This window comes from Rhinoraja longicauda, chromosome 9 (genome assembly GCF_053455715.1).
Source record: "Rhinoraja longicauda isolate Sanriku21f chromosome 9, sRhiLon1.1, whole genome shotgun sequence".
Taxonomy (NCBI): domain Eukaryota; kingdom Metazoa; phylum Chordata; class Chondrichthyes; order Rajiformes; family Arhynchobatidae; genus Rhinoraja; species Rhinoraja longicauda.
In genome coordinates this window covers 32,248,625-32,274,428 of record NC_135961.1, presented here as the reverse complement: position 1 = coordinate 32,274,428, position 25,804 = coordinate 32,248,625, and the positions used below count along the sequence as shown (strand labels likewise).

General features: G+C 43.0%; 1 protein-coding gene across 1 annotated transcript; it reads left to right on the top strand.

Annotated features, from left to right (window-relative positions):
- The first annotated feature begins 681 nt into the window (after positions 1-681).
- kmo (kynurenine 3-monooxygenase) lies at positions 682-25,804 on the top strand. The gene is made up of 15 exons (XM_078405057.1): positions 682-1,398; positions 4,096-4,165; positions 6,449-6,546; positions 9,364-9,453; positions 10,419-10,467; positions 10,558-10,645; positions 12,134-12,296; positions 12,391-12,462; positions 15,102-15,223; positions 16,148-16,295; positions 19,039-19,096; positions 21,313-21,395; positions 22,847-22,948; positions 23,046-23,105; positions 23,811-25,804. The coding sequence occupies exons 1-15, from the start codon at positions 1,324-1,326 to the stop codon at positions 23,940-23,942; spliced, it is 1,410 nt and encodes a 469-aa protein (XP_078261183.1). The 5' UTR covers positions 682-1,323; the 3' UTR covers positions 23,943-25,804.

Here is a 25,804-nt window from a genome sequence, read left to right as displayed (position 1 = left end):
GGGGCTGTTAGGCAACAACTCTACTGCGACGCCACCCTATAAGGGTGGTTAGAATTTTTCCTCCATGGCAGAGATGTACAAGACCAGATGGCATAAGTTTTAAGTTGAGGGGTAAGAGACTTAATGGAGGTCTGAGGAAGAATATTTCCACCGAGAGAATGAGTGCAATCTGGAATGCACTGCATGTAAAATGGGTTGAGTTAGCTCTCTTGCAACATTTAAGAAGCATGCGAATGAGAAACATGGACGGGTATTTAAATCACCAAGGTCTTGTAGGTGTGAACTAAGGCGGGTAATTGGGATGGGTATGGATGGAACCTGATGGGTTTCATAAACACGGTGAGCGAAAGGGCCTGTTTCTGTGCTTTATGGCACTGTGACTCTACATCCCCAGAGAACAAATTATAAAAATCCAAATAAAGTATTTATTTTTGTAGTAAGGAACTGCAGATGCTGGTTTATATCGAAGATAGACACAAAATGCTGAAGTAACTCAACGGGTCAGGTAGCATCTCCGGAGAAAAGGAACAGGCGATGTTGCGGGTCGCGACCCTCCAGACAGGTAGAGAAGGCCAGAACATATCATTACTTCTTTGTTTAGTTTATTTTCTAGAGTTCGAAACTCTCTTTGAACGTTTATTTTCCACCCTCAGTTATCCAGTTCTTGGTCATTCCTGTTTTGAATCAAATGTCTGCTCATTTGTCTATTTCCACAGATATTAACAGACTCTGAACGCTAACAGGGATTCAGATTAGTGTCGAGATACAGAGCGGAAACAGGCTCTTCGGCTCACCGAGTCCACACTGACCCAACACTATTCTGCACACACTAGGGACAATTTACAATTTTTATCAAGCCAATTAGCCAACAAACCCATAGGACTTTGGAGTGTGGGAGGAAACCGGAGCAAACCCACGAGGTCACGGGGAGAATGTACCAGATCCGTACAAGAATGAACCTGGGTGGGTCTCTAGTTTGTAAAGCAGCAACTCTACTGCTCCCCAGGCTGGGGAGTTTTATCAGATTTCCAAAGTTCACGTTTAGCTTGCAGCGCTGGAAGGGATGAAATAAGCCAAGGACAAGATCTGACGCTAGGAACTGAGAGAGAGAGAGAAGTCGCTGGTGTTTCATCATGCTGCATTTCTTGTTTATGACCACAAGCTGGTGCCCTCCAAGCCAAAGTTGGGGAAGTTAACCTTCAGCTTGGAGTTTGAGATCACAGTCTCCTTTCGACATGGAGTGAAAGCCGACTGGTTGTCAATGGTTCAGAGAGGTCTCGTTAATTTATATGAAGTCAGTGGGTACCTTGTGCTGTCTGCAAGATGTCATCTGGACCCAGTCTCCAATGCTACGAAAATGAAAACACAAAGAAAGTTGCGATTGTTGGAGGTGGCTTGGTAAGGTTCAGATACCTTTTTAAAAAAATCTAGTTGGTCACAACCAAAGATACTGGAGGAGCAAGATAGACCACTCGACTCTAAAAACCGTAGTAGGGCATGGGTAAATTTCAACACCATTTTATTAGGCAAATTCTGTGTGCTAGACTGGGCAGTGTTTACAACTCTCTGCGACTTCTTCGTATATAAAATGTTTGCAAACAATTATTTTTGTTCAACTGCTTGATAAGTTGATAGTTGACATTTATAACTATTTCTTGATGAGTTGCTGCTTTGTGATCTTTTAACTTTGGATGTTACTGATTGAATATTTGCACTAGAGATCCACTCTGTATCTGGCCAATTGATCATTTTTAATGAACTGTTCTTCTTTGCATTCTCTGTTAATTTTAATTTCACCTCCACAAGCTGTATCTCTTTTTATTTTATTTTAAAAAGTCATGGAAGCAGAGGGGGGGGGGGGGGGGGAGGAGGGGGGGGGAGGAAGGGGGGGGAGGGGGGGGCGGAGGGGGGAGAGGAGGGGGGGAGAGGAGGGGGGGGGAGGAAGGGGGGGAGGGGGGGGAGGGAGGGGGGGAGGAAGGGGGGAGGGAGGGGGGGAGAGGAGGGGGGGGAGGAGGGGGGGGAGAGGAGGGGGGGGAGAGGAGGGGGGGGAGGGGAGGAAGGGGGGGAGGAGGTGAAGAGCTGGTATAAATCAGATAAATTATCTTTTCATTGGTTAGCTGATATGTGAAACAGTGCAACCCTGTATATTGCACACAAAATGATGTCAATCTTGCCATGAATGACAGAAATAAAAAGTCATCCTTGGTTATGAAGTTCATTTTTGAATGATGTAAAATTGAAGGGGGTTGGTGCAATATACTGCTAACCCACAAATGTGTTGTTATGAGATATTCACATTTGAAAAATCCATAAATCACAAAGAAAATGAAGGTGCCTATATTATTTGACCAACTTAACAGTTGAATTTAAATATGAAATTTTTATAGGTTGTAGGGTAGTGGGTAAGGATCCTGTTAATATATATAACTCATTTTTCATAAAAGTGAGGGTTAGCACTATATTGCACCGACCCCCTCAATTACATGTTAAATTCAAAACTAAACTATGGTAACAATATACATTATTCATGTCTAAAGCTAGCACTTCTGTATCAGTGTAGGTATGTATGCATTACATTTTATTACACTAATATAGAATAAAAAAATATCTTGTCATGTGTTCATAGTTATTTTATTCACAATATTAGGGTTTCTGGAAATAAGTGGAATCGCCATTGTGGTTTATGTACATCATGTGAAAAATAAGATGAAGAGAGAAATAAAGCATTTCTTTAAATCAAAGTTGCTTCTGATCCATGAGAAGGAACTTTGAGATCTATTTATCTCTGTCTTGCCTCTCACACAAACACACATACACACACAAACACACGTTCATATATATAAATAAATATATATATATATACAAGGGGATCTGCGCGAAATAGGGGGCTGGGGAGGAAGGATGGGAGGGAAATGGGCAGAAACTAAGAAATAATAAAATCAGAGAAAGTAATCAGGGGGAAAACATGTTGATAGATGAGATATTTTCTGCATTTTAATGGTATCATCATAATGGTATTCCCCCACAACGCAGATTACACTGCGAGAGGCATAGCGAACGGTGGGTTTTGCCTACTAAAATGGTGGACGTTCCGCTCCGTTGCGTACTATACTTCAGTATAGGCGATTTCGACGGAGTGGTTCATTTTGCTCCTCTAGTATCTTTGGTCACAACCATATAACAAGATTCGAGGCACACGGAACTCGAATTGTGCCCTATTGAAAGCAATGCAGTGGTGTTTCAGAGGAGAGTGAAATTTACAATTCAAGCGACTAGGCTTGTATACACTGGAATTTAGAAAGATGAGAGGAGATCTTATCAAAACGTGTAAGATTATTAAGTGGTTGGACACGTTAGAGGCAGGAAACATGTTCCCAATGTTGGGGGAGTCCAGAACAAGGGGCCACAGTTTAAGAATATGAGGTGCTGTTCCTCCTTTTCTCCAGAGATGCTGCCTGACCTGCTGAGTTACTCCAGCATTTTGTGTCTATCTGTACTGTTCTATGTTCTATGTGTTTTTCCAATCACGGTTTTCTATTCTTTGCTCTTTCCATACACTAACACTAACTATGCACAGCCAGGTGGCCCAGCAGTATTTCAGTGTAGCAGCCAGATAGCTTTTAATCCAAAGATAGATACAAAATACTGGTGTAAAGGTCTCGACCCGCAACATCACCCATTCCTTCTCTCCAGAGATGCTGCCTGTTCCGCTGAGTTACTCCAGCTTTTGTGTCTATCTTCGGTGTAAACCAGTATCTGCAGCTCTTTCCTACACTAGCTTTTATTCCAGTTATGATTCATACTGACATAATTTTTGTCAACTGTGGGAAAGCTCCTGTTTCAGAACAACCAGGTCTGAGTGTGCTCAGGAGCATGAATGGCAGGCAGATTGACGTTTTGCAGTCATCCATTTGTGACATTAATTGATGTCGTCATTTCTCTCCCATACACTTTTATCAGAAATGAATACTGCTGAAAACCACAGTATTTCTCTGCAGAGAAAGATAACATTTGCTATGAAAAGTAGTGATGGGGAATGTTTGTTAATATGTTCTTTATTTGCAGAGAAACAAACTCATATATTTTGTTCCCCAGGTTGGTGCTTTAAATGCATGTTTCTTTGCAAAACGAGGCTTCCAGGTGGAGGTGTACGAGGCACGGAAAGGTAGGGTTCACTTCTTCACATTTTGTTCTCATACATTGAGATCAAATTTGCTGTGTTGTCTTACTTACAGTTATCATCAGAAGTATCCACCTATTATTCACTTGTTAAATAAACAACGTAGACAGACAGACAGAAAGCAAAGAGTGGGGATAAATGGGTCCCTTTCAGAATGGCAGGCAGTAACTAGTGGGGTACCGCAAGGCTCGGTTCTGGGACCGCAGCTATTTACAATATACATTAATGACTTGGATGAAGGGATTAAAAGTGCCATTAGCAAATTTGCAGATGATACAAAGCTGGGTGGTAGTGTGAACTGTGAGGAAGATGCTATGAGGTTGCAGGGTGACTTGGACAGGTTGTGTGAGTGGGCGGATGCATGGCAGATGCAGTTTAATGTGGATAAGTGTGAGGTTATCCACTTTGGTGGTAAGAATAGAAAGGCAGATTATTATCTGAATGGTGTCAAGTTAGGAAAAGGGGACGTACAACGAGATCTGGGTGTCCTAGTGCATCAGTCACTGAAAGGAAGCATGCAGGTACAGCAGGCAGTGAAGAAAGCCAATGGAATGTTGGCCTTCATAACAAGAGGAATTGAGTATAGGAGCAAAGAGGTCCTTCTGCAGTTGTACAGGGCCCTAGTGAGACCGCACCTGGAGTACTGTGTGCAGTTTTGGTCTCCAAATTTGAGGAAGGATATTCTTGCTATTGAGGGCGTGCAGCGTAGGTTTACTAGGTTAATTCCCGGAATGGCGGGACTGTCATATGTTGAAAGACTGGAGCGACTAGGTTTGTATACACTGGAATTTAGAAGGATGAGAGGAGATCTTATTGAAACGTATAAGTGGTTGGACACGTTAGAGGCAGGAAACATGTTCCCAATGTTGGGGAGTCCAGAACAAGGGGCCACAGTTTAAGAATAAGGTGTAGGCCATTTAGAACTGAGATGAGGAAAACCCTTTTCAGTCAGAGAGTTGTGAATCTGTGGAATTCTCTACCTCAGAAGGCAGTGTAGGCCAATTCTCTGAATGCATTCAAGAGAGAGCTAGATAGAGCTCTTAAGGATAGCGGAGTCAAGGGGTATGGGGAGAAGGCAGGAACGGGGTACTGATTGAGAATGATCAGCCATGATCACATTGAATGGCGGTGCTGGCTCGAAGGGCCAAATGGCCTCCTCCTGCACCTATTGTCTATTGTCAGCAAGACAGGCAGCATCTCTGCAGAGAAGGAATGGGTGACATTTAGAGCTGAGACCCTTCTTCAGACCAGCATCTGCAGATCTTTCCTACACATAAGTAGTCACATTGCCACACAGCCCAACAGAGCCCATCATAAGATCATAAGTGACAGGAGCAGAATTAGGCCATTCAGCCCATCGAGTCTACTCTGCCATTCAATCATGGCTGATCTATCTCTCCCTCCTAACCCCATTCTCCTGCCGTCTTCCCATAACCTCTGACACCCGTTTCTTCCCATAACCTCTGAAACCCATCTGGTTTAGGTTTATTCATATCAGGTGTATCGAGATACAGTGAAAAGCTTTTGTATGCTATACAATCGGAGGAGATAACACTGTACATGGATAGAATCATATCAAACTCCAGTACCAATGGCAGAGCAAAGGGGAAAATACCGAACATATCTCTCAGCATTGTAGTGCACCAGTTCCACAGACAAAGTCCAATATCCAAAATGGGGTGGAGGTGAATTGGACAGTGGCTGAGTTCAATGATCAAGATTGCCCAAGTAAACTAAACGAAGGCTGCTTGGTCTGAAGCGACGAAAAACCAACTTTAAATACTTGATACTGGAATACTGCTGCATTCAAACTTACTGACTTTCATAGAATTTTGCAATGCAAATTATGGTTGTTCAGTTCATGGTACATGCCATCTCTTTGGAACAGCTGCATAATTAGTATCACTCTTCTGCTCTTTTCCATGGCTTTGCATGATTTCCCATTTCAATGGTATGCTAAACTCCTTAAAGTTGTTCTTGATTCATGTCACTTATGATCTTATGATGGGCTCTGTTGGGCTGTGTGGTAATGTGATTTTCAGAGTATTTCTTGAGGATCCTGCACCAGAGGGTGACTAATCAATGGTGAGATATTTACGAGAGAATTATCCTGGCAGACCAGTAAATAAAGATAATTACCGTTATTTTATTTTTTTAATGAATGCTTATTTATTTTTGCTATCCACTTTGCTGCTGTCACCCTGTTGTGGGACAAATAAAGTACTTATTATTATTATAATTTCCAAATATCTATTCCCTTTCTGACAGATATTCGAACTGCTAAAAATGTACGAGGAAGAAGTATCAACCTTGCCTTGTCGTACAGAGGTCGGCAAGCTCTCAAAGCCATCGGAATGGAAGATCAGGTATGGTGTATCTATCTATTTTTCCATGAATTTATTGGAATTCAATGATACTTTAATGTCACATGTACATAGGTGCATTGAAACTCGTTGTTTTGTATACAGTACACAAAGTATGCAAAGAGTCGCCACATATAGGGCGCTGACAAAGTTACAAAAGTATTCATTGTGGTCCCGATGGTTCCTCTTTGTTCTTGGCGGGACTCACGCGACCTGTCTTCGGCCAATTTCCGGCACAATGAATTACATCTGAGCACATTTTATTCTTTATATCAAGTGGAGGATTAATTGCCTGTTTGTATACAGTCTGTCGAACCAAAATTAATTTCATGGATTCTCACAGTGTTAAAGTGTAGTTTTAAGCTGATGAATACCATGTTAGGAATTAAAACAAAATGAGCTCCATAGTTGAAGTTGAAGGGGTTCGAGCACAGGTCTTGTAAACCAGGGGTCGTGTTCAAATCACTCTGGAGCCTACCTTAATTTTGCCTTCGGGTTGGCAGAGTGGTGCACAGATGGGTAGAGCTGCTGCCTTACAGCGCCAGAGCTCCGAGTTCGATCCTGACCTCGGGTGCTGCCTTTGCGGAGTTTGTACATTCTCCCTGCGACTCTCTGGTACTCTGGTTTCCTCCCACATCCCAAAGGTTTGCTGGTTAATTGGCCTCTGTAAATTGTCCCCAACTGTACAGGGAAAGTATTCAAAAGTGGGATAGCATAGAACTGGTGTGAATGGGTGATCAGTGGACAGCATGAACACGCTGGGACGAACGGCCTGTTTCCTTGCTGTATCTCTCTAAACACTAACTTCTACATTTGTTCGCTTCTGGCAACTGTTTCCTGTGATTTGCATTGAGGGAACGGGCTGCCCTGTGTATTACATTTCGCTGGCTGAAGAGCAGCATGATTAGACTTCACAAAACCATTCTAGATGCAAATGTTAGTTAGATGCAAATATTGGTCATTAAATGCAAATATCTAGATTTTTGGTCGTCATGGATCTTAAATTGTAATATTTAATGTGACCACGAACAAGGTTGACGTGTTCAACATAAATGTTACTGGTGAAAAACATAAGGTCATAAGTGATAGGAACAGAATTAGTCCATTCGGCCCACCTAGTCTACTTTGCCATTCAATCATAGCAGATCTATCTCTCCCTCCTAACCACATTCTCCTGCCTTCTCCCCATAACCCCTGACACCCGTACTAAAGATATCAGTTGACTTGGCCTACACAGCCTTCTGTGGCATTCTTTGGCAGGACTCTGGGGACTGTTTTAGAGGAGAGGGATCTAGGGGTGCAGGTGCATTGGTCCTTGCAAGTGGCATCACAGGTAGTTAGGGTGGTCAAGAAGGGTTTCGGCACTTTGGCCATCATCAGTCAGAGTAGTTAGTATAGAAGTGTAGGAAAAAAACCTGCAGATGCTGGTTTAAATCGAAGGTAGACACAAAATGCTGGAGTAACTCAGCGGGTCTGAAGAAGGATCTCGACCCGAAACATCACCTATTCCTTCTCTCCCGAGATGCTGCCTGAGCCGCTGAGTTACTCCAGCATTTTGTGTCTACCTTTAGTTAGTATCGAAGTTAGAAGGTAATGGTACAGTTATAAAAGAGATTGGTGAGGCCACATTTAGAGTATTGTGTTCAGTAATAGTCATTGTGACAGCCTCTCCCTCAGATATCGCTCTGATTGCTATCACTAGCTCACAGGCCAGGAGAGGCCAATCCCCAGCATCATTGCTAACATCTGGGTCTAGTTAGCTGATATTGGTTGGCCACTTGATCCTTGTCAGCCTACTCTCTATAAAACCCAGGTATTCTAGATTGAAAGAAGGGAGAAGATGAGAGAAAAATCAGGAAAGGACGAAGGAAGAAAGACAAAGGAGAGAGGGAGGAAGGGAGTGCCTTCCTGCTAGTTGTGTTCCCCTGTCGAAGGTTGGAGGAAGACTGAGCCATTGGGATAGAGCTGAGACCACCAGTGCCACCGTGTGGTCAAGACTGGACTGCCAAGAAAGAAGCCCTAGGCAACCAGCACTTCTACACCAAGGCTAAAACTGAGTGGCTGGGTTAAGCCTGAGATGCCAGAACCTCTTCCTGCCCGCAGACAACGAGGGACTGTACACGCACGCACGCACGCACGCACACCCCCCCCCCCTCTGCCAGCGTCGCCTCTTCAAGCTCAAAGTTGAGCCGCCAGGAAGAAACTTGTACAGTCAGTGCCTCCTCTCGAAGCAAAGGGTCAACTGCAGGAAGAAGCCTGAGATTGCCATGCCACTACTTTCAAAGACCAGGACTAAGGTGCTGGGACAAGCCCAAGATTGCCAGCGTCATTGCACATGAGCTCTGACAGTGAGGGGCAGTGACCCCATGTGCTCCTGGATGTTCTTACCATTGTAAATAGAATAAACCATGTGAGTTCACCATGTGAGCGAATGCCAGTGTGGCCATTGCGAAACCCGGCGTCAACCCTGACGTTACATCACAGGAAAGATGTTGTTAAGCTGGAAAGGGCGCAGAAAAGATTTATGAGGATGTTCCCAGGACTCGAGGGCCTGAGCCATAGGGGCAACCTTTTTTCACAAATGGTGGTGGATGGAACGAGCTTCACGAGGAGGTAGTTGATGCAGGTACCATCACAATGTTGAAGAAACATTTAGATAGATACATGGATAGGATAGGGTTAGAAGGATATAGACCAAACAATGGCAGGTGGGATTAGTGTAGATGGGGCATGTTGGTCGGTGTGGGCAAGTTGGGCCATAGGGCCAGTTTTCATACTGTAAGACTCTGACTCTGCCTCTGTTTTAATTCTCTGTTTAAGGTGGTTTCCAAGGGCATTCCCATGAATGCAAGGATGACCCATTCTCTTTCGGGCAAGAAGTCCTCGATTCCTTATGGAAAAAAGGGCCAGGTAAATTTTGTGCTTGGAAAGGTGGCCAATATTACATAAAATGCCTTTTATGTTTATGTACACTTATGAAAATAACAACATTTACCAACTGAGATGACCCACGTGAGTAAGTATAAATAAAACAGTTTGAAGAAGGGTCTCGACCCAAAACGTCACCCATTCCTTCTCTCCCAAGATGCTGCCTGACCTGCTGAGTTACTCCAGCATTTTGTGAATAAATACCTTCGATTTGTACCAGCATCTGCAGTTATTTTCTTATACTGAGTGTATAAATACTTCCCTTGTAGCAAATGTGATGGACGGTCATAGTCATACAGCATGTTAACAAACCCTTCGGCCAACTTGTGCACACCAACCAACATGTCACGTCTACACGTCCCACCTGCCTGACGTGGACTTTGTGGTCTGAAGGGCCCGTTTCCATGCTGTATCTCTAAAACTAAAATTAATTAACTAACTAACGGCACTGTGCCATCAACTGTGAGATAAAGTTACAAATTGACTATGCTCATCCATTATTTTTTTTTGCAACTCGCATCTCTTGGTACATGTACAGATGACCGCCCCCTCCACACCCCCACCCCGGATTAAAACATTATTCCCGTTATCATGTATGTGTACACTGTGGATGGCTACATTGTAATCTTGTATTGTCTTTCCGCTGACTGGAAAGCTTGCAACAAAAACCTTTCACTGTATCTTGGTACACGTGATAATAAACTAAACTAACCAACTCTGTAATGGTGGGATCGGCCGAATTAAATTCTTCTTGTAGCAATTTGAGCCTTGGCGTCAAAGTGCAAAAGCAACCTTTTTAATATGCGTGCAAACATATCAAAAACGACTAGGCAGTTGCTCTCAATTGTAACCCTGCTAAACTCACACATGTGATGCTGTACAGTGACTGTGTTTGTATTGTCACTGTGTAAGCATATTATATTTGAATTTCTCTTGTTACTTTCCAGTACATCCTGTCAGTGGACAGAGCAAACTTAAACCGAGAACTGTTATTTGGTAAGTTAATGCTTCAAAACTTCTTCCAAAATGGTTTTGATCCACTTTGAACCATCCTGCTGAAGTGCGTTTGACATATTTGATTTTCAGCGGCTAGCCAGTACCCAAACGTTAAGTTAAACTTTGAAGAGAAATTGCAACACTACAGCTTGGAGAAGGGGTCACTGACTTTTACCAGGTAACTTTTATTGCCAGTTCATCTGCATTTTGAAAAAAAAAAAGAATTTGTGTGTTTACTCCGCAGTGTGAGATAAGACAGGCGAATAGTTGTGGACAAATGCAAAACACTGGGGACAGAACCGCATGAAGTGTTCACAAGGGAAGTGAGGAATTAACAAAGTGTGGACAGTGGAAGCTGCACCAACTTGCATGCTTCAGTTTGGTTCAATCTGAGCAATTGCTTTTTCCAGAGAACCTAGAACAGTACAGCACAGGAACAGGCCCTTCAGCCCACAATGTGTTGAACATAATGCCAAGATAAACTAATCTCATCTGCCTTCACATGATCCATATCCTTCCATGTCCGGACCCTGTTAGGACAAGCCCCTGGAACAGCTGAAATCTGTAGAACAGACTCGAGCTGAAACGTCATCTATCCATGTTCTCCAGAGATACAGCCTGACCCGCTGAGTCACTCTAGCACTTGTCATAGAGTCATACAGCACAGAAATAGGCTCTTCGGCCCAACTTGCCCACGCTGACCAAGATGCTCCATTTACACTAGTCCCATTTGCCTGCATTTGGCTAATATCCCTCTAAACCATTCCTATCCATTCACCTGTCCAAATGGTTTTGATTTATTTGAAAAGTGAGGATTTCAAATTTCTTTCCCAGCCTGCCTGCAAGCTAAAAGTTTTTTTTTGTTGGTATCTTTATGTTAAATGTCATATAGTGTGGGAACAGGCCCTATGGCCCAACTTGCCCACATTGACCAACATGTTACATCTAACGAGTCCCATCTGCCTCCGTTTGGCCCATATCCCTCTAAATCTATCCTATCCATGTACCTGTCTAAATGTTTCTTAAATGTGCGTTAGTACCTGCCTCAACTAACTCCTCTGGCAGCTAGTTCCATAAACCCACCACCCTTTGTGTAAACATAAGTTACTCCTCCGGTTCCTATAAAATCTTCCCCCCCTTACCTTAAACCTAGGTACTCTGCTTCTTGTTTCCCCTACTCTGGGCAAGGGAATCTTTTCCTCTCATGATTTTGTACACCTCTATAAGATCACCGTCATCCTCCTGCGCTCCAAGGAATAGAGTCCTAACCTGCTCAACCTCTCCTGTAGCTCAGACCCTCGAGTCCTGGCAACATCCTCGTAAATCTTCTCTGCACCCTTTCCAGCATGCCAACATCTTTCCTATAACACACTACCTAAAACTAAATACAATACTCTAAATGTGGCCTCTCCAATGTCTTATATAACTGCAACATGATCTTTGAGTCTTTGTCTTTTGTTTGTATTTAACCAGCATCTGCAGTTCCTTGTATCTCCTGTTCTCTTTAATTTGTTACTTTATCTTCTCATCTTTTTAACACTGACAGCTGGAACATATCTTTGTTTTAGAAAGTTTTCCCATTGCAAGTTACGAAACATTTAGTGTTGAAGTCTCCCATGCTTAATGTAATCTTTAGTAAAATGATTATGTTTTGTGTTCATGCCAGACCTGATAGCTCCTTTGAAGTTTCACATGATCTTGTTGTTGGATGTGACGGAGCTTTTTCAACCGTAAGGAAACAGTTCATGCGACAGCCCAGGTTTGATTATAGCCACATATACATCCCGCATGGTTATAAAGAGCTTGTCATGCCTCCAAGAAATGGTGATGTAAGGTTTAGTTTCAATAAGCCCAATTTCTTCCTACCTATTTTTATCTCTGTCTGAAGAGGTCAACATTAAAGATTAGAATGTTTCCTTCCAGTTTGCAATGGAACCCAATTTTCTACACATATGGCCCAGAAACACCTTTATGATGATTGCTTTGCCTAACCTGGTGAGTATTATCCTGTATTGGAGGGAACTGCAGATGCTGGTTTACACCAAAGATAGACACAAACTCCCAAAGACTGGAGTAATTCAGTGGGACACGCAGCATCTCTGGAGAGAAGCAATGGGTGATGTTTCAGGTTGAGCCCCTTCTTCAGACTGAGAGTCACAGAAGAGGGAAACTGGTGATTTGGAAGGGTAAGGTGTGAAAACAACAGATCAAAGCAGACGATGATAAGGAAATGTAAAATGGTTCATTGTGGGCTGAGGGGAAGGTGACACTGAGGCATTCAAATGGTAAAATTAACCAGGAGGACAGTGAAACTACTCGGACAACTAGGGTGAGGGAGGGACGAGAGAAAGGGTTACTTGAGGTTAGAGAAATCAATATTCATACTGCTGGGTTGTAAGCTGCCCAATCAAAATATGAAGTGCTGTTCCTCCAATTGGCCTCACTCTGGCAATGGAAGAGGCCCAGGAGACAAAGTTCAGTATGGGAATGGGAGTTAAAGTGTTTGGCAACCAGGAGATCGCATAGGCCCAGGCAGATTGAGCAAAGGTGTTCAGCAAAACGAACGGCGAGACCGAGCGCAGACTTGAAAGGGACTTCTGTAGGAATACAATGCCAAGTTGAGTATAGAAGTTGGGATGTCAAGTTGGGAGAGTATAGAGAGTTGGAAGGTTGGGAGAAGTTGGCAGTTATATAAGATGTTGGTGAGGCCATTCAATTCTGGGCACCATGTTATAGGAAAGATGTCAAGTTGGAAAAGGTGCAGAGATTTACAAGGTTGTTGCCAGGGATCTAGGGTCTGAACTTCTGGGAGAGATTGCGCAGGCTTGGACTTTATTTCCTGGAGCGCAGGAGGATGAGGAGTGATCTTATAGTGTTGTATAAAATCACGAGAGGAATAGATCGGATAGAAGCGCGGAGTCTCTTGCCCAGAGTAGGAGATTCGAGAACCAGACAGCACAGGTGTAGGAGCCATTTTGTGTTTATTAGCTATTTTAGCATATTATATTACTTTGTCTTCGGCTGTATTATTTTTTAGACACCAAGAGGTTGTCTTGAGTTTAATATTAAGCTTATGTATTGGACTGGGAGGACCCAGAGGTGTGGTTAGGGTTATGGTTATGAGTATAAATTCTTCTGGCACTGACGTAATGCTGTCATCAGGATCAGCTTAGACACAGGGATCTTAGCTGCCATTGAATATACGAGAAGTGCCTGCTGGATATAGGGTCTAGCAAGTCAGTATAGGTCACGAAGGAACGACGATAAGATATTAAATTCTTACCAAGTTAATGAAAAGAGATATGTTAATATGTTTTTATTGCAACTGCAAATAAATGACCAACTAACTGAAATGTCGTGAAGATCTCTCTGCTGGTATTTGCGTCAAGAAGTATCTCTCCCGTTCCTCGTCAACGGTAAGCTTGAAGTCTTTATAGGAAAGGTGAAGCTGCCAGAACACATAAGGTGAAGAGGGAAAAAATGTATTGGATCTAAGGGGTAACTTTTTTACGCAAAGGGTGGTGGGTGTATGGAACAAGCTGCCAGAGGAGGTAGTTGAGGCAGGGACTCTCACAATGTTTAAGAAGCAATTAAGAAACATCAGGCCAGGTCTAGAGGGACAAGGGCCAAACACAGGCGAGCGGGACTAGTGTAGGTGGGACATGTTGTTCGGTGTGGGCAAGTTGGGCTGAAGGGCCTGTTTCCACACTATATCACTCTATGACTCTGTAATGTTCCAAGACTTGGAGTTCCGATTACATTAATTCCAGTAGTGGTTTTCTTGACAGTCCATAAGTACAGAAATTATGAGTAACAACCTTTGGAAATTTTTAAATGGTAAATTAATAATTGTCAAATAGTGACTTTAAAATCATTGGGGACTATTGTTAGAAATTGTGATTGCATGCAATTGATCTTATGGAATAGGTACAATCAAAAAAAGACCTTGTTGGATCCATATGTATGGTGCTATTTTAAATGGGGAGAGGGTCAAATTGAGAGGAGTCAAAAAGAGATGTTGAGGGTGAGGACAAGTTCTGCTAGGCTGAGGAGAGTGTTGGTACAGGAGGAAGGAAACTGATTGAGACTCTGTTTCAAGGATGAATCGGAGGGCCTTGAGAACTTTCTGGTTTGGAATGAAGGTGTAAAGGTACTGAATGTCCAAGGTAAAGACGGGCAATCGTGGCCGAGGAACTGAAAGTTGTTGAAGAGAGTGTGAGGTGTCTCGGATGTAGATCGGGAAGGACAGGACCAGGGGGGGAGGGGGGGGGGATAAGATGGAGTAAAGGTATTGGAGATGAGTTTAGTTTGGAGATACAGTGTGGAAACAGGCCCTTCGGCCGACCGACTCCGCACTGACCAGCGATTCCCGCACATTAACATTAGCCTACGCACACTAGGGACAGTTTTACTCTTATACCAAGCCAATAAACCTGTACTTCTTTGGAGTGTGGGAGGAAACCAAAAATCTCGGAGAAAACGCACACAGGTCACGGGGAGAACGTACAAACACCTTACATGCAGGATCAAGGGGGGGGGGGGGGGGTGGGGGGTGGGGGTGAAGGGAGAGAGAGGGAGGGAGGGAGGGAGGGGCTGGTGGATGATAACTGACATTTCCTCTGTTGCCTTAACAGGACAAGTCATTTACGTGCACTCTGTTCATGCCTTTTGAAAACTTTGAGAAACTGACGACAGGAGATGAGGTGCTTCAGTTCTTCAAGAAATACTTTCCAGATTCCATACCTCTGATAGGAATGTAAGACTTTCTTTTAAATCAAGATAATTGCTCAGCAGTTTTCTCTTTAACCAAGTTATCATTGAATCTCATAATGGTTACAATACAGAAGGAAAGTATTAGGCCTGATAAGATTCAGCCATCAATTTGTATGAGCAGCCAAGTTTGCCCACTCCCTGACCTCTCCCCTGCAAATTCTTTCTTTTTTTCAATACACTTCCAGCTTTCTTTTCAAAGCCACAAATGTATCTGCTTCCACCATGGCTTCTTGCAACACATGTTAAATTCTAACCATTTGCTCCATTTAAAAACTCTCTTCCTCCAGTCACTGTTGGTTCTTTGCCTCTCACCTCCACTCTCTGTCCCTCAGTTCTTGGCCCATCAATTGGAACAGTTTCTCTAAATCCTCATTAGTTTAGAGATACAGTGTGGAAACAGGCCTTTCGGCCCACTGAGTCTGCACCGACCAACAATCACCGTACACAAGCTGTATGTTAGAGTTCTATACTTTCCTATCCTTCTATCTGTCCAAATGTTTTTTAAAAGTCGCAATTTTATCCACTTCTGTAGCTTTTTCTGGCAGCTCATTCCAGATGTGGACAACCCTCTGAGGGAAAAGGAAGGTTGCCCCTGAGAATAGAATAAGCATTGATAAGCATGATGCTTTTGTTTTACTAAAATGTCAGTGATCCGACCATGATATTAAAATGCAGTGTCCATTGAATAAATCCCAAATCACTGAAGTAGAGACAATACATGGATTCATAATCTAATCCAATTCCTTTCTGGAGAGTGAACAGGCGAAGGGATGAGTGGACTAGATGGGAGGGTGGATTTAAACAAAGGAAAGCTGGAGAGTGTAAGATTCTCCATGCCCTTGTTTGAGCTTTTATGTTCACTATTGTCAAGGGTTGCGGATGACTGCAATGTGCCTTTGTTTTCTAGTGAGTCGCTGAAGCAGGATTATTTCCATTTGCCAGCCCAGGCCATGATCTCGGTCAAGTGTTCCACCTATCACATTGGGGCCAAGTGTGTTCTGATGGGCGATGCAGCTCATGCTGTCGTTCCTTTTTATGGGCAAGGCATGAATGCCGTAAGTGTTGAATATCACGCCTGCACTCCAATGCCTCCTGATCTTTAGACTTTAGAGATATGTAGGTTAATTGACTGGGTAAATGTAAAAAAATGTCCCTAGTGTGTGTAGGATAGTGTTAATGTGCGGGGATCACTGGGCGGTGCGGACTTGGTGGGCCGAAAAGGCCTGTTTCCGCGCTGTATATATATGATATGATATGATATGATATAGCGTGGAAACAGGTCCTTCTGTCCACTGAGTCCTTGATCACCCGGTACACAAGCACTATCCTACACACTAGGGACAATTTTTACCAATGCCAATTGACCTACAAACCTGTACGTCTTTGGAGTGTGGGAGTTAACTGACCTTGAAACCTTGAAACCAGAGCACCCGGGGAAAACCCAAATAGTCACGGTGAGAACGTACAAACTCCGTACAGACAGCACCCATAGGCAGGATTGAACATGGGTCTCTGGCACTGTAAGGCAGCAACTCTACCACTGTGCCACTGTACCATCCCTAAATCCTGAGTACTACCTGCCGTAGCAGGTTTACAAAACCTAATTTCATCTGTACCTGAAATTCTTTTAGTTACTTCTGTCTGAGTTTTAATGATTTGAAAAGTTGTGAACTAATTATCTTATCAAACTTTACAATAAGTGCAGTGACTGGTGTGACCAATTAAGTTATAGGAAGGTCTCGATCCGAAACGTCACCTATCCATGTTCCCCAGAGAAGCTGCCTAATGCACTGAGTTAATCCAGCGCTTTGTGACTTTTTGTGTATTCACCATCATCTACAAGGAAAACACTGGATAGGAAGTAGATGGAGTTTTACACCCAATTATGGTTGTCATTCTTTAGGAAGAGTGTGGAGGCTCTAGAGAATACACAGAAAAGATTTACTGTCCTTGAACAGTCATGCTTCATTGTATGGCTCTCGCTGTGAAAATCAAATGATCTTCACTATTTTGTACCATCCACCAACTGTCTGAACATAGTTTATTTCAATCAAGATAATTCTATCCCCAGGTCATTGTGAAATTCTATTCTAGTTAATAGCAGTGAGATCTATACCAATTCAATATGCCTTTCGGTTCTCTTAATTAGTTCAACTAATTAGTTTTTATGATTAGTTTAGTGTAGAGATACAGCGAAGAAACAGGCCCTTTGGCCCACCGAGTCCGTGCCAACCAGCGATCCACGTGTATTAACACTATCCTACACACACTAGGGACAATTTACAATTATGCCGGGACAATTTACAATTATGCCAAGCCAATTAACCAAGCCTGTACATCTTTGGAGTGTGTGAGAAAATCGGAGCACCCGGAGAAAACCCACGCCGGTCACGGTGAGAACATACAAACTCCGTACAGTCGAGCACGCTTCAGGATCGAAACCAGGTCTCTGGTGCTGTAGGGCAACAACTCTACTGCTATGCCACCATGCTGTCCTGATGAATATTTTAATTTTGGCTTTGGTGCTTTTATTTCTTTAGTTAATAATTGTTTTTAATGCAAAACCTTATTTGCAACTGTTGAAACATCATCACTCACATTAAGCAGTTTTTCAAAATCATCACCGATCCTGAAGTATAAATGTGCCCTGAAGGGGATTTATTGTAACTGACCAGATTCTTAGCTAAGGGTTTGGAAAGGCAAGGAGAAGATTTGAGTGATGTTGAAATTACTTTGACAAAATAACGCATGAAAAATCAGATTGATTTTGGTCACTTTGTATCAGAAAAGTCCAGTTGAATAATTTAGTAAATTTAGCAGTTGTGACCTACCTAGCTCATTGGAGACTCAGACTATCTTTAATCAAAGGCATCTGAAGCATCCTATCACCAACTAGAGAGTGGTCCTGGGCTATTATCTACCTCATTGGAGATCCTCAGACTATCTTTAATCGGACTTTTCTGGACTTTTATCTTCCATTTAACGTTATTCCCTTTACCCTGTATCTGTGCACTGTGGACAACTGTGGTAACCATGTATAGTCTTTCCACTGACTGGATAGAATGCAACAAAAAAAGCGTTTCACTGTACCTCAGTACAGGTGACAATAAACTAAAATAAAGGGTTATACCCATTATCCTGTATCTGTAAAATGTAGAGTACATGGATTGTAATCATGTATAGTCTTCCCACTAACTGGATAGCATGCAATAAAAACATGTTTCATTGTACACGTGACAATAAACTAGATTAAACTAAAAAAAACCAACTATTAGTTTGGAGAATAGGTATATCGATCGCTATATTTAATGAGGACATACATCTTTTCACCTTCCATTTGATGGAGGATATCACCTAAGTGGTGTACTGCAGAACATGGGAAGGGTAAGGCCTGCATTGGAAGCTGAATTGTTTTCGTGTGGGTTTGGCTTCTCATGACAAGCGTATAAAGAGGGAAGATAGACACAAAAAGCTGGAGTAACTCAGCGGGACAGGCAGCATCTCTGGAGAGAAGGAATGCGTGATGTTTCGGGTCAAGACCCTTCTTCAGACTGGTTAGGGATAAGGGAGATGAGAGATATAGACGGTGATGTGGAGAGATAGAGTCGGTGAGCAGGAGGAATCACAGAGGGGGAGCAGCGAGAGAGGATGTTGCAGAACTCTCGTCGGAAGCGAAGAGGATAACTTCTTCAAAGTAGACCTACCTTGAGGAGATTTTGCAGTGGAGCAGACGAAATTTGTAAGAAGGAACTGCAAGTATCAATTATCTCTGACTTTTTCTTCCTCTTTTTCTTCAAGGGTTTTGAAGATTGCATTGTCTTTGATGAATTAATGGACCAGCTTCACAATGACCTTTGTGAGTCTATTAATCTTGTGCAGATTGCGATGTTACAACATGATCTTTCTACAGTGCCATTAACATCATCATTGTAAACATTGCTAGCTCCTCGTCTGAGTAGTAGGTACATGAAGCGAGGTGCCAGAGGAGGTCGTTGAGGCAAGTACTATAACATCATTTAAAAGAAATTTGGATCGGTGCATGGAAAAGAAAGGTTTAGAGGGATACGAGCCAAATGCAGACAGGAGGGGCTAGTGTAGATGGGGCATCTCGGACAGCATGGACAGGTTGGGCCAAAGGGCCTATTTCCATGCTGGATGACTCTATGATGGATTAGCATCAGCTTTACAAGAATGTGTTGGAATTTCACATAGCAAGTGTGCACTTTAGATTGGGGGTACTGCAGAAAATACAGTCTCCTTCCTCCATTCTAACCTCCCTCCTATTGACTCCATTTACACCTCGTCAAGGCCACCAGCATAATCAAGAATGAGGCTCACCCTGGTCACTTCCTCTTCTCCCCTCTCCCAAAAGGCAAGAGGTACAGAAGTGTGAACATGCACATCTCCAGATTCAGGGACAGTTTCTTCCCAGCTGATAATCAGGCAACAGAACCATCCTACTAACAACTAGAGAGTGGCCCTGAGCTATTATCTACCTCATTGGAGACCCTCAGACTATCTTCAATCGGATTTTACAGGACATTATCTTGCACTAAACGTTATTCCCTTTATCATGTATTTGTGTGGGTGGCTCGAATGTAATCATGGATAGCCTTTCCTCAACAAAATCTTTTCACTGTACCTTGGTACAAATGATAATAAACTAAACTAAGCCTGTTAAAATCGGTATTTGGGTACAAGCATCCATAATTTAAATGAAAATGCTTTTTCAAAGAGACATCTAATTTTTCTACTAAAAAAGGAGAACTGCTGGAGGAACTCAGTGGACCAGGCAGAGTCTATGGAGGGAAATAAACAGTTGATGTTTTGGGCCAAGTTTCAGTCCAGGTCTTGACTCGAAATGTCAACTGTCCATTTCTTCCACAGTTGCTGTCTAGACTGCTGAGTTCCTCCAGCAACTTTCCTTGTCTTTGCATCAGATTCCAGAGTTTGCAGCCTCTTGTACTTTTGTCTCAAGAGAGTCAAGAATGTTTTATTGTCATGTCTATTGGCAAGAGTGTGTAAACAGGCTCTTCGGCCCAACTTGCCCATGCCGACCAACATGCCCCATCTACATTAGTCCCACTTGCCTGCATTTAGTCCACATTCCTCAAAACCTATCCTATCCATGCAGCTGTCCAAATGTCTTTTAAATGTCATGTGCCTTATGTCCCGAAATGGAACAGTGAAATTCTTACTTGCAGCAGCTGCATAACAGCTTTGTAAACACAATACTCAATGGATAATATAATAAACAAAATAAAAATAAATTCAATACCATTAAAAAATCCAATATAATGCAAAAACAAAACAAAGGCCAAAGTTCCTAATGCTACCCAAGCAGTTTGGAGTTTAGTCTCATTTTGTTAATTGAGTGTTTCATTCATTTATACAGAAAGTGTGTCAATAATAAACTAAGATCCAAAGTGCTGGAATAATTCAGCGGGTCAGACAACATCTCTGGAGAAGGTGGATAGGCAATGTTTCGGGTCGGGACCCTTTTTCAGAGACTCATGAAGCTGTATACTTGAAGATGGGTCCCAAGAAATGCTGCCTGACCCAGTGAGTTACTCCAATTCTTTGTGTCTTCGGTGTAAACCAGCATCTGCAATTGTTTGTGTCACAATAACATGATTTTATATGTGTAGGGAGGATCTGCAGATGCTGGTTTCCACTGAAGATGGACACAAAATGCTGGAGCAACTCAACGGGCCAAGCAGTCATCATACTGGTTTCACAGTTGTCCTGCTTAGGTCACTGTTCTCCACTCGTTATCACCTTTTTCACAGCCAACAATGGACCATTGTGGGCTCCACATTTCCTAGATGCTGGCTTTAATCTGTTCATTTTATACTTTTCATTCATTTGTTCTTTATACCTTTTCTACCTCTGGTTTTCCACCCCCTTGACTCAGTCTGAAGAAGTGTCTCGACCCAAAACGGCACCTATTCCTTTTCTCCAGAGATGCTGCCCAACCCACCTAGTGACTCCAACAGATCTTTTATATCATATTCCAGTAACAAATTGATGTTTTGAGGAGCCTTTTAAAACAGGCGCACTTCTACATTGCAGCTAAATGCCTTCCTGAGTTTACAAGGCTGCGTGTTCCTGATGACCATGCTATTGCAGATCTGGCCATTGACAACTACGTGGAGGTAGGTGGCAAATAGTTTCAGGGATTCTATCTGCAATAAGTACCTTTCAATTTGATGTCATGTTCCACAGTGGGAGTTGGGATTGTTTTGATTTCTGAACTTACACTTTCTAATGGTTGTCATTGGATTACAGGGATAAATCAACAACTGCACTCCATTGTATAATGATCTCCTGATTTTACTCATGTTACAAAGGGCTGATTAGTTAATTGAAAGATACAGCATGGAAACGGGCCCTTCGGCCCACCAAGTCCACGCCAACCTTCGATGACACATTCACATTATTTTCTATGTTATTCCACTTTCGTATCCACTCCCTACACGTGAGGGGCAATTTACAGAAGACCGTTATCATAACTTTGGGATGGGAAGGAAACCAGAGCTCCCAGAAGAAACCCACATGGTCACAAGGAGAACATGCAAACTCCACACAGACAGCACCCAAGATCAGGATCAAACCTGGATTTCTGGCGCTGTGAGGCAACAGGTCTACCAGCCGTGTAACTGTGCCACGCAGGATAGTTAGCAGATTGAGGCAAAGTTTGCCAACAGCAACTTAATTCTAGTTCAAACTTAAGAGGATTTATTTCGCTTCTCTGAGGTTGGGATAATGTACCTTCTGAATATTACTGACTTCATCTGTCAGAGAGAATGTAAAGATGAAGGAATTTTATTCAGTCTCAGTTTTGTCACTGGCTGTCAGCTACAAAATCTGTGAATCATGGCATGGAAACACAGGCAGGAGGAGAGCATGAGCAACTCTGTGGATGGGGCCAGTGAGTATTTCAGAAAGTGAGTGCCAAAACTGTGGGTGGCAGTGTAGGTTCAATATTGACCTCTGGTGCTTTCGACTTTAGAGATACCGCATGGAAACAGGCCCTTCAGCCCACGGAGCCAACGCTGGCCAGTGATCACCCATTCACACTAGTTCTATCCTGTGCACCAGGGGAAATTTACAGAGGCCAACTAACCTACAAACCTGCACGTCGTTTGGAATGTGGGAAGAAACCGGAGCACCCGGAGAAAACTCACACGGTCACAGGGAGAAAGGATCAAACTCGGGTCTCTGGTGCTGCGAGGCAGCTATTCTACTGCTGCCTCAGTGTGCCGCCCCTAGAGCTGCTGCCCAAAAGCTTCAGCTCGTGGTCAGCATGGATGGGTTGGGCCAAAGGGCCTGTTTCTGTGCTGTGACTCTTGACACCCAACTCACAAAGGTGGACTCTGACAATGGAGGAGGCCTAGAACAGAAAGTCTGAAGGAGGGTCTCGACCTGAAATGTCACCCATTCCTTCTTTCCAGCGATGCTGCCTGTCCCGCTGTGTTATTCCAGCATTTTGTGTCTATCTTCTCAAAGGTGGAAGATGTTCTTTGTCTCCCTCGCCCATTCACTCTTCAGTTTTTGGGTCTGATCGCAAAGTGATTCAGTGTGTTTTCTTTATACTTACTTTCAGATGCGCGAGCATGTAAACTCAAAATGGTTTATATTCCGTAAATATGTGGATACTTTCCTCCATTTCTGTATGCCGAAGACCATTGTGCCACTCTACACCATGGTGAGATACGTGTCACTTCTTAAGCCTTGTATATTTTATAAGATGAACGGTACAATCACCTCAGTTTAAATTCTTTCCATTGTTGCTTTTATTTTAGGTGACCTTTAGCAGAATACGTTACCATGAGGTGATAAAACGCCATAAATGGCAGTGCAAGGTATTGGACTTCAATTTTGTTTTTGAATGGACTTATTCTGAAAAATAAGGGATGGATAATACAATAATTGATTGTGATAATTGATAATTACAATAATTAGCAAGATGTTGCTGGCAGTGTGATTCCTGCCAATGTTATCTTATTGCAGAAAAAAGGAACTGTAATGCTGGTTTACAAAAAGAAGGCAGAAGGTGCCTGAGTAACTCAGCGGGTCAGGCAGCATCTCTGGAGAAGATGGATAGATGACGTGTCCCACCCCGATCCTTCTTCAGTCATCTATCCACGTTCTCCAGAGATGCTGCCTGACCAGCTGAGTTACTCCAGCACTTTGTGATGTTATAGACAATAGGTGCAGGAGTAGGCCATTCGGCCCTTCGAGCCAGCACCACCATTCAATGTGATCATGGCTGATCATTATCAATCAGTACCCCGTTCCTGCCTTCTCCCCATACCCCTTGACTCCGCTATCCTTAAGAGCTCTATCTAACTCTCTCTTGATTATTGCAACATTTAAGAAACTGTTAGACAGGTACATGGATAGGACAGGTATTGAGGGATATGGGGCAAACACAGGCAGGAGGGACTAGTGTAGATGGGACATGTTGGTTGGTGTGGGCAAGTTGGGCTGGAGGACCTGTTTCCACGCTGTATCACTCTATCACTCCAAGGCTGCACTTGTCATCAAGCCCGTTCTTTTCCTTGCAGGTCATCAATTCCATTCTATTTGTTATGGGAGTATCGGCAACCATAACAGGAACAGTACTGCTTTTCCACTACTTGCCCAAGTCGCCTTACCTCCTGGAGCTGCAGGACTGGAATTATTGCTTCAAACAATAAACCAAATAATTGCAGTTTTAAAACAAAAGACAAATGGGCTCACTGTGTGGAATTTACAAATAATGATCATAATATGGATTTGCAGGTACACGGAAAGTTTGGAGCTGATGAAAAATGCTTGTTGCCCACTGACATTTAGCACTGCCTGTAATAAGTACAATTTATTAATGATTTATTTATTAATCATCACACCAGTCTTGTTCTGTCTTTCTCATTGGCATCCCAGGGTAGCACAGTGGCACAGAGTCGCTGCCTTACAGCGCCAGAGACCCAGGTTCAATTCTGACTATGGGTGCTGTCTGTGCGGAGTTTGTACGTTCTCCCTGTGTCCATATGGGGTGTTTCCGGGTGCTCCAGTTTCCTCCCGTATTCCAAAGACGTGCAGGTTTATAGGCTAAATGGCATCTGTAAATTGCCCTTAGTGTGTTGCATGCGAAAGTGGAAATCGTAGAACTAGTGCACGGGGTGATCTTGGTGTGTCGAGGGGCTTGTTTGCACACTTTATATCTAAACTAACCTAAATCAAATCCTGTGTTTGCCAGGAGGTTTTTTTTTGTGCCACTGCACCCCAATATTAACAGTGCAGCCTGCTTCCTATGCTCTCCTGTATAGCATGCAAGGAATCATCTTCCTTCGCAAACTGGGTGGAATCCTTGAAATTTGAAAGGCAAGGCTGCCTGTGGTGGGTGGGATGCTACTGATCATATTCAAGAAGGTGGCAGCAGCCAAAATAAGAGTGTTACAAATTGGCTAATCTTTTTCCTGTACGAACTCTTTAATAACTACGGCCGCAATTAGCAGCAAAACAAAAAGAAATGTCAGTTAAGATTTTGATTAAAGAAAATTTGACTCATCAAAGCAAAATAAGGATTAAAAACAATAAATACCTCTGTATAATCCTCGAAACATGTATGGACATTTTTACTTGATGAAATGCTACCACAAGTTGAAATACTGAACAACGAGAGATTAGTTGCAACAAACTGCCTCAGACACGCACCATTAAACTCCCACAAACAAAGCCCAATGAGTAACAACAATGTTGAATATCAGTAGAGTAGATGGCTCATCTTCAAAGCTGACAGATTTTCATTCTGTTGATGTTCACCTTGCAGTCGCAGTTATACAAGAAAGTGGTGACACTTGTAATAACACAGGAGGCCGCAGGAGACTGGAGATGCTGTAATCATGAGCAAATAAAATAAAGCATTGGAAGAAACTCAGCAGGTCAGGCAGCAGCATCTAGTTTTGGAGATACGGCACAGAAACCAGCCCTTCGGCCCACCGAGTTTGCGCCGACCAGTGATCCCCGTACACTAACACTATCCTACACACACTCAGGACAATTTACAATTTTACCAAGCCAATTAACCAACAAACCTGTACATCTTTGGAGTGTGGGAGGCAACTGGAGTGCCTGTGGGAAAAACTATGCAATGAACATACAAACTCTATACAGACAGCACCCGTAATCAGGATCGAACCCTTGTTACCGGTGCTGTTAGGCAGCAACTCTACCATTGCGCCACTTGAGGTAGAGATATAGCATGGAAACTGGCCTTTTGGCCCACTGAGCACACTGCACTGGTACACTACACACTGAAGCCAATTAACCTACAAACTTTTTCTTGTGTCTTTGGAGTATGGGAGGAAACTGGAGCTCCCGGAGAATACCCACACAGTCACAAGGAGAACGTGCAAACTCTGTACGGACAGCACCCAAAGTCATGATGGAACCCGGGTCTGACACTGTAAGGCAGTAACTCTACCTCTGAGCCACTGTACTGCCCTCAAAACTCCTAATGCAAAATTTGTACATCTGCTTTCATCAAAATAAGCCAATAAAAGCCCACATTCTTGAT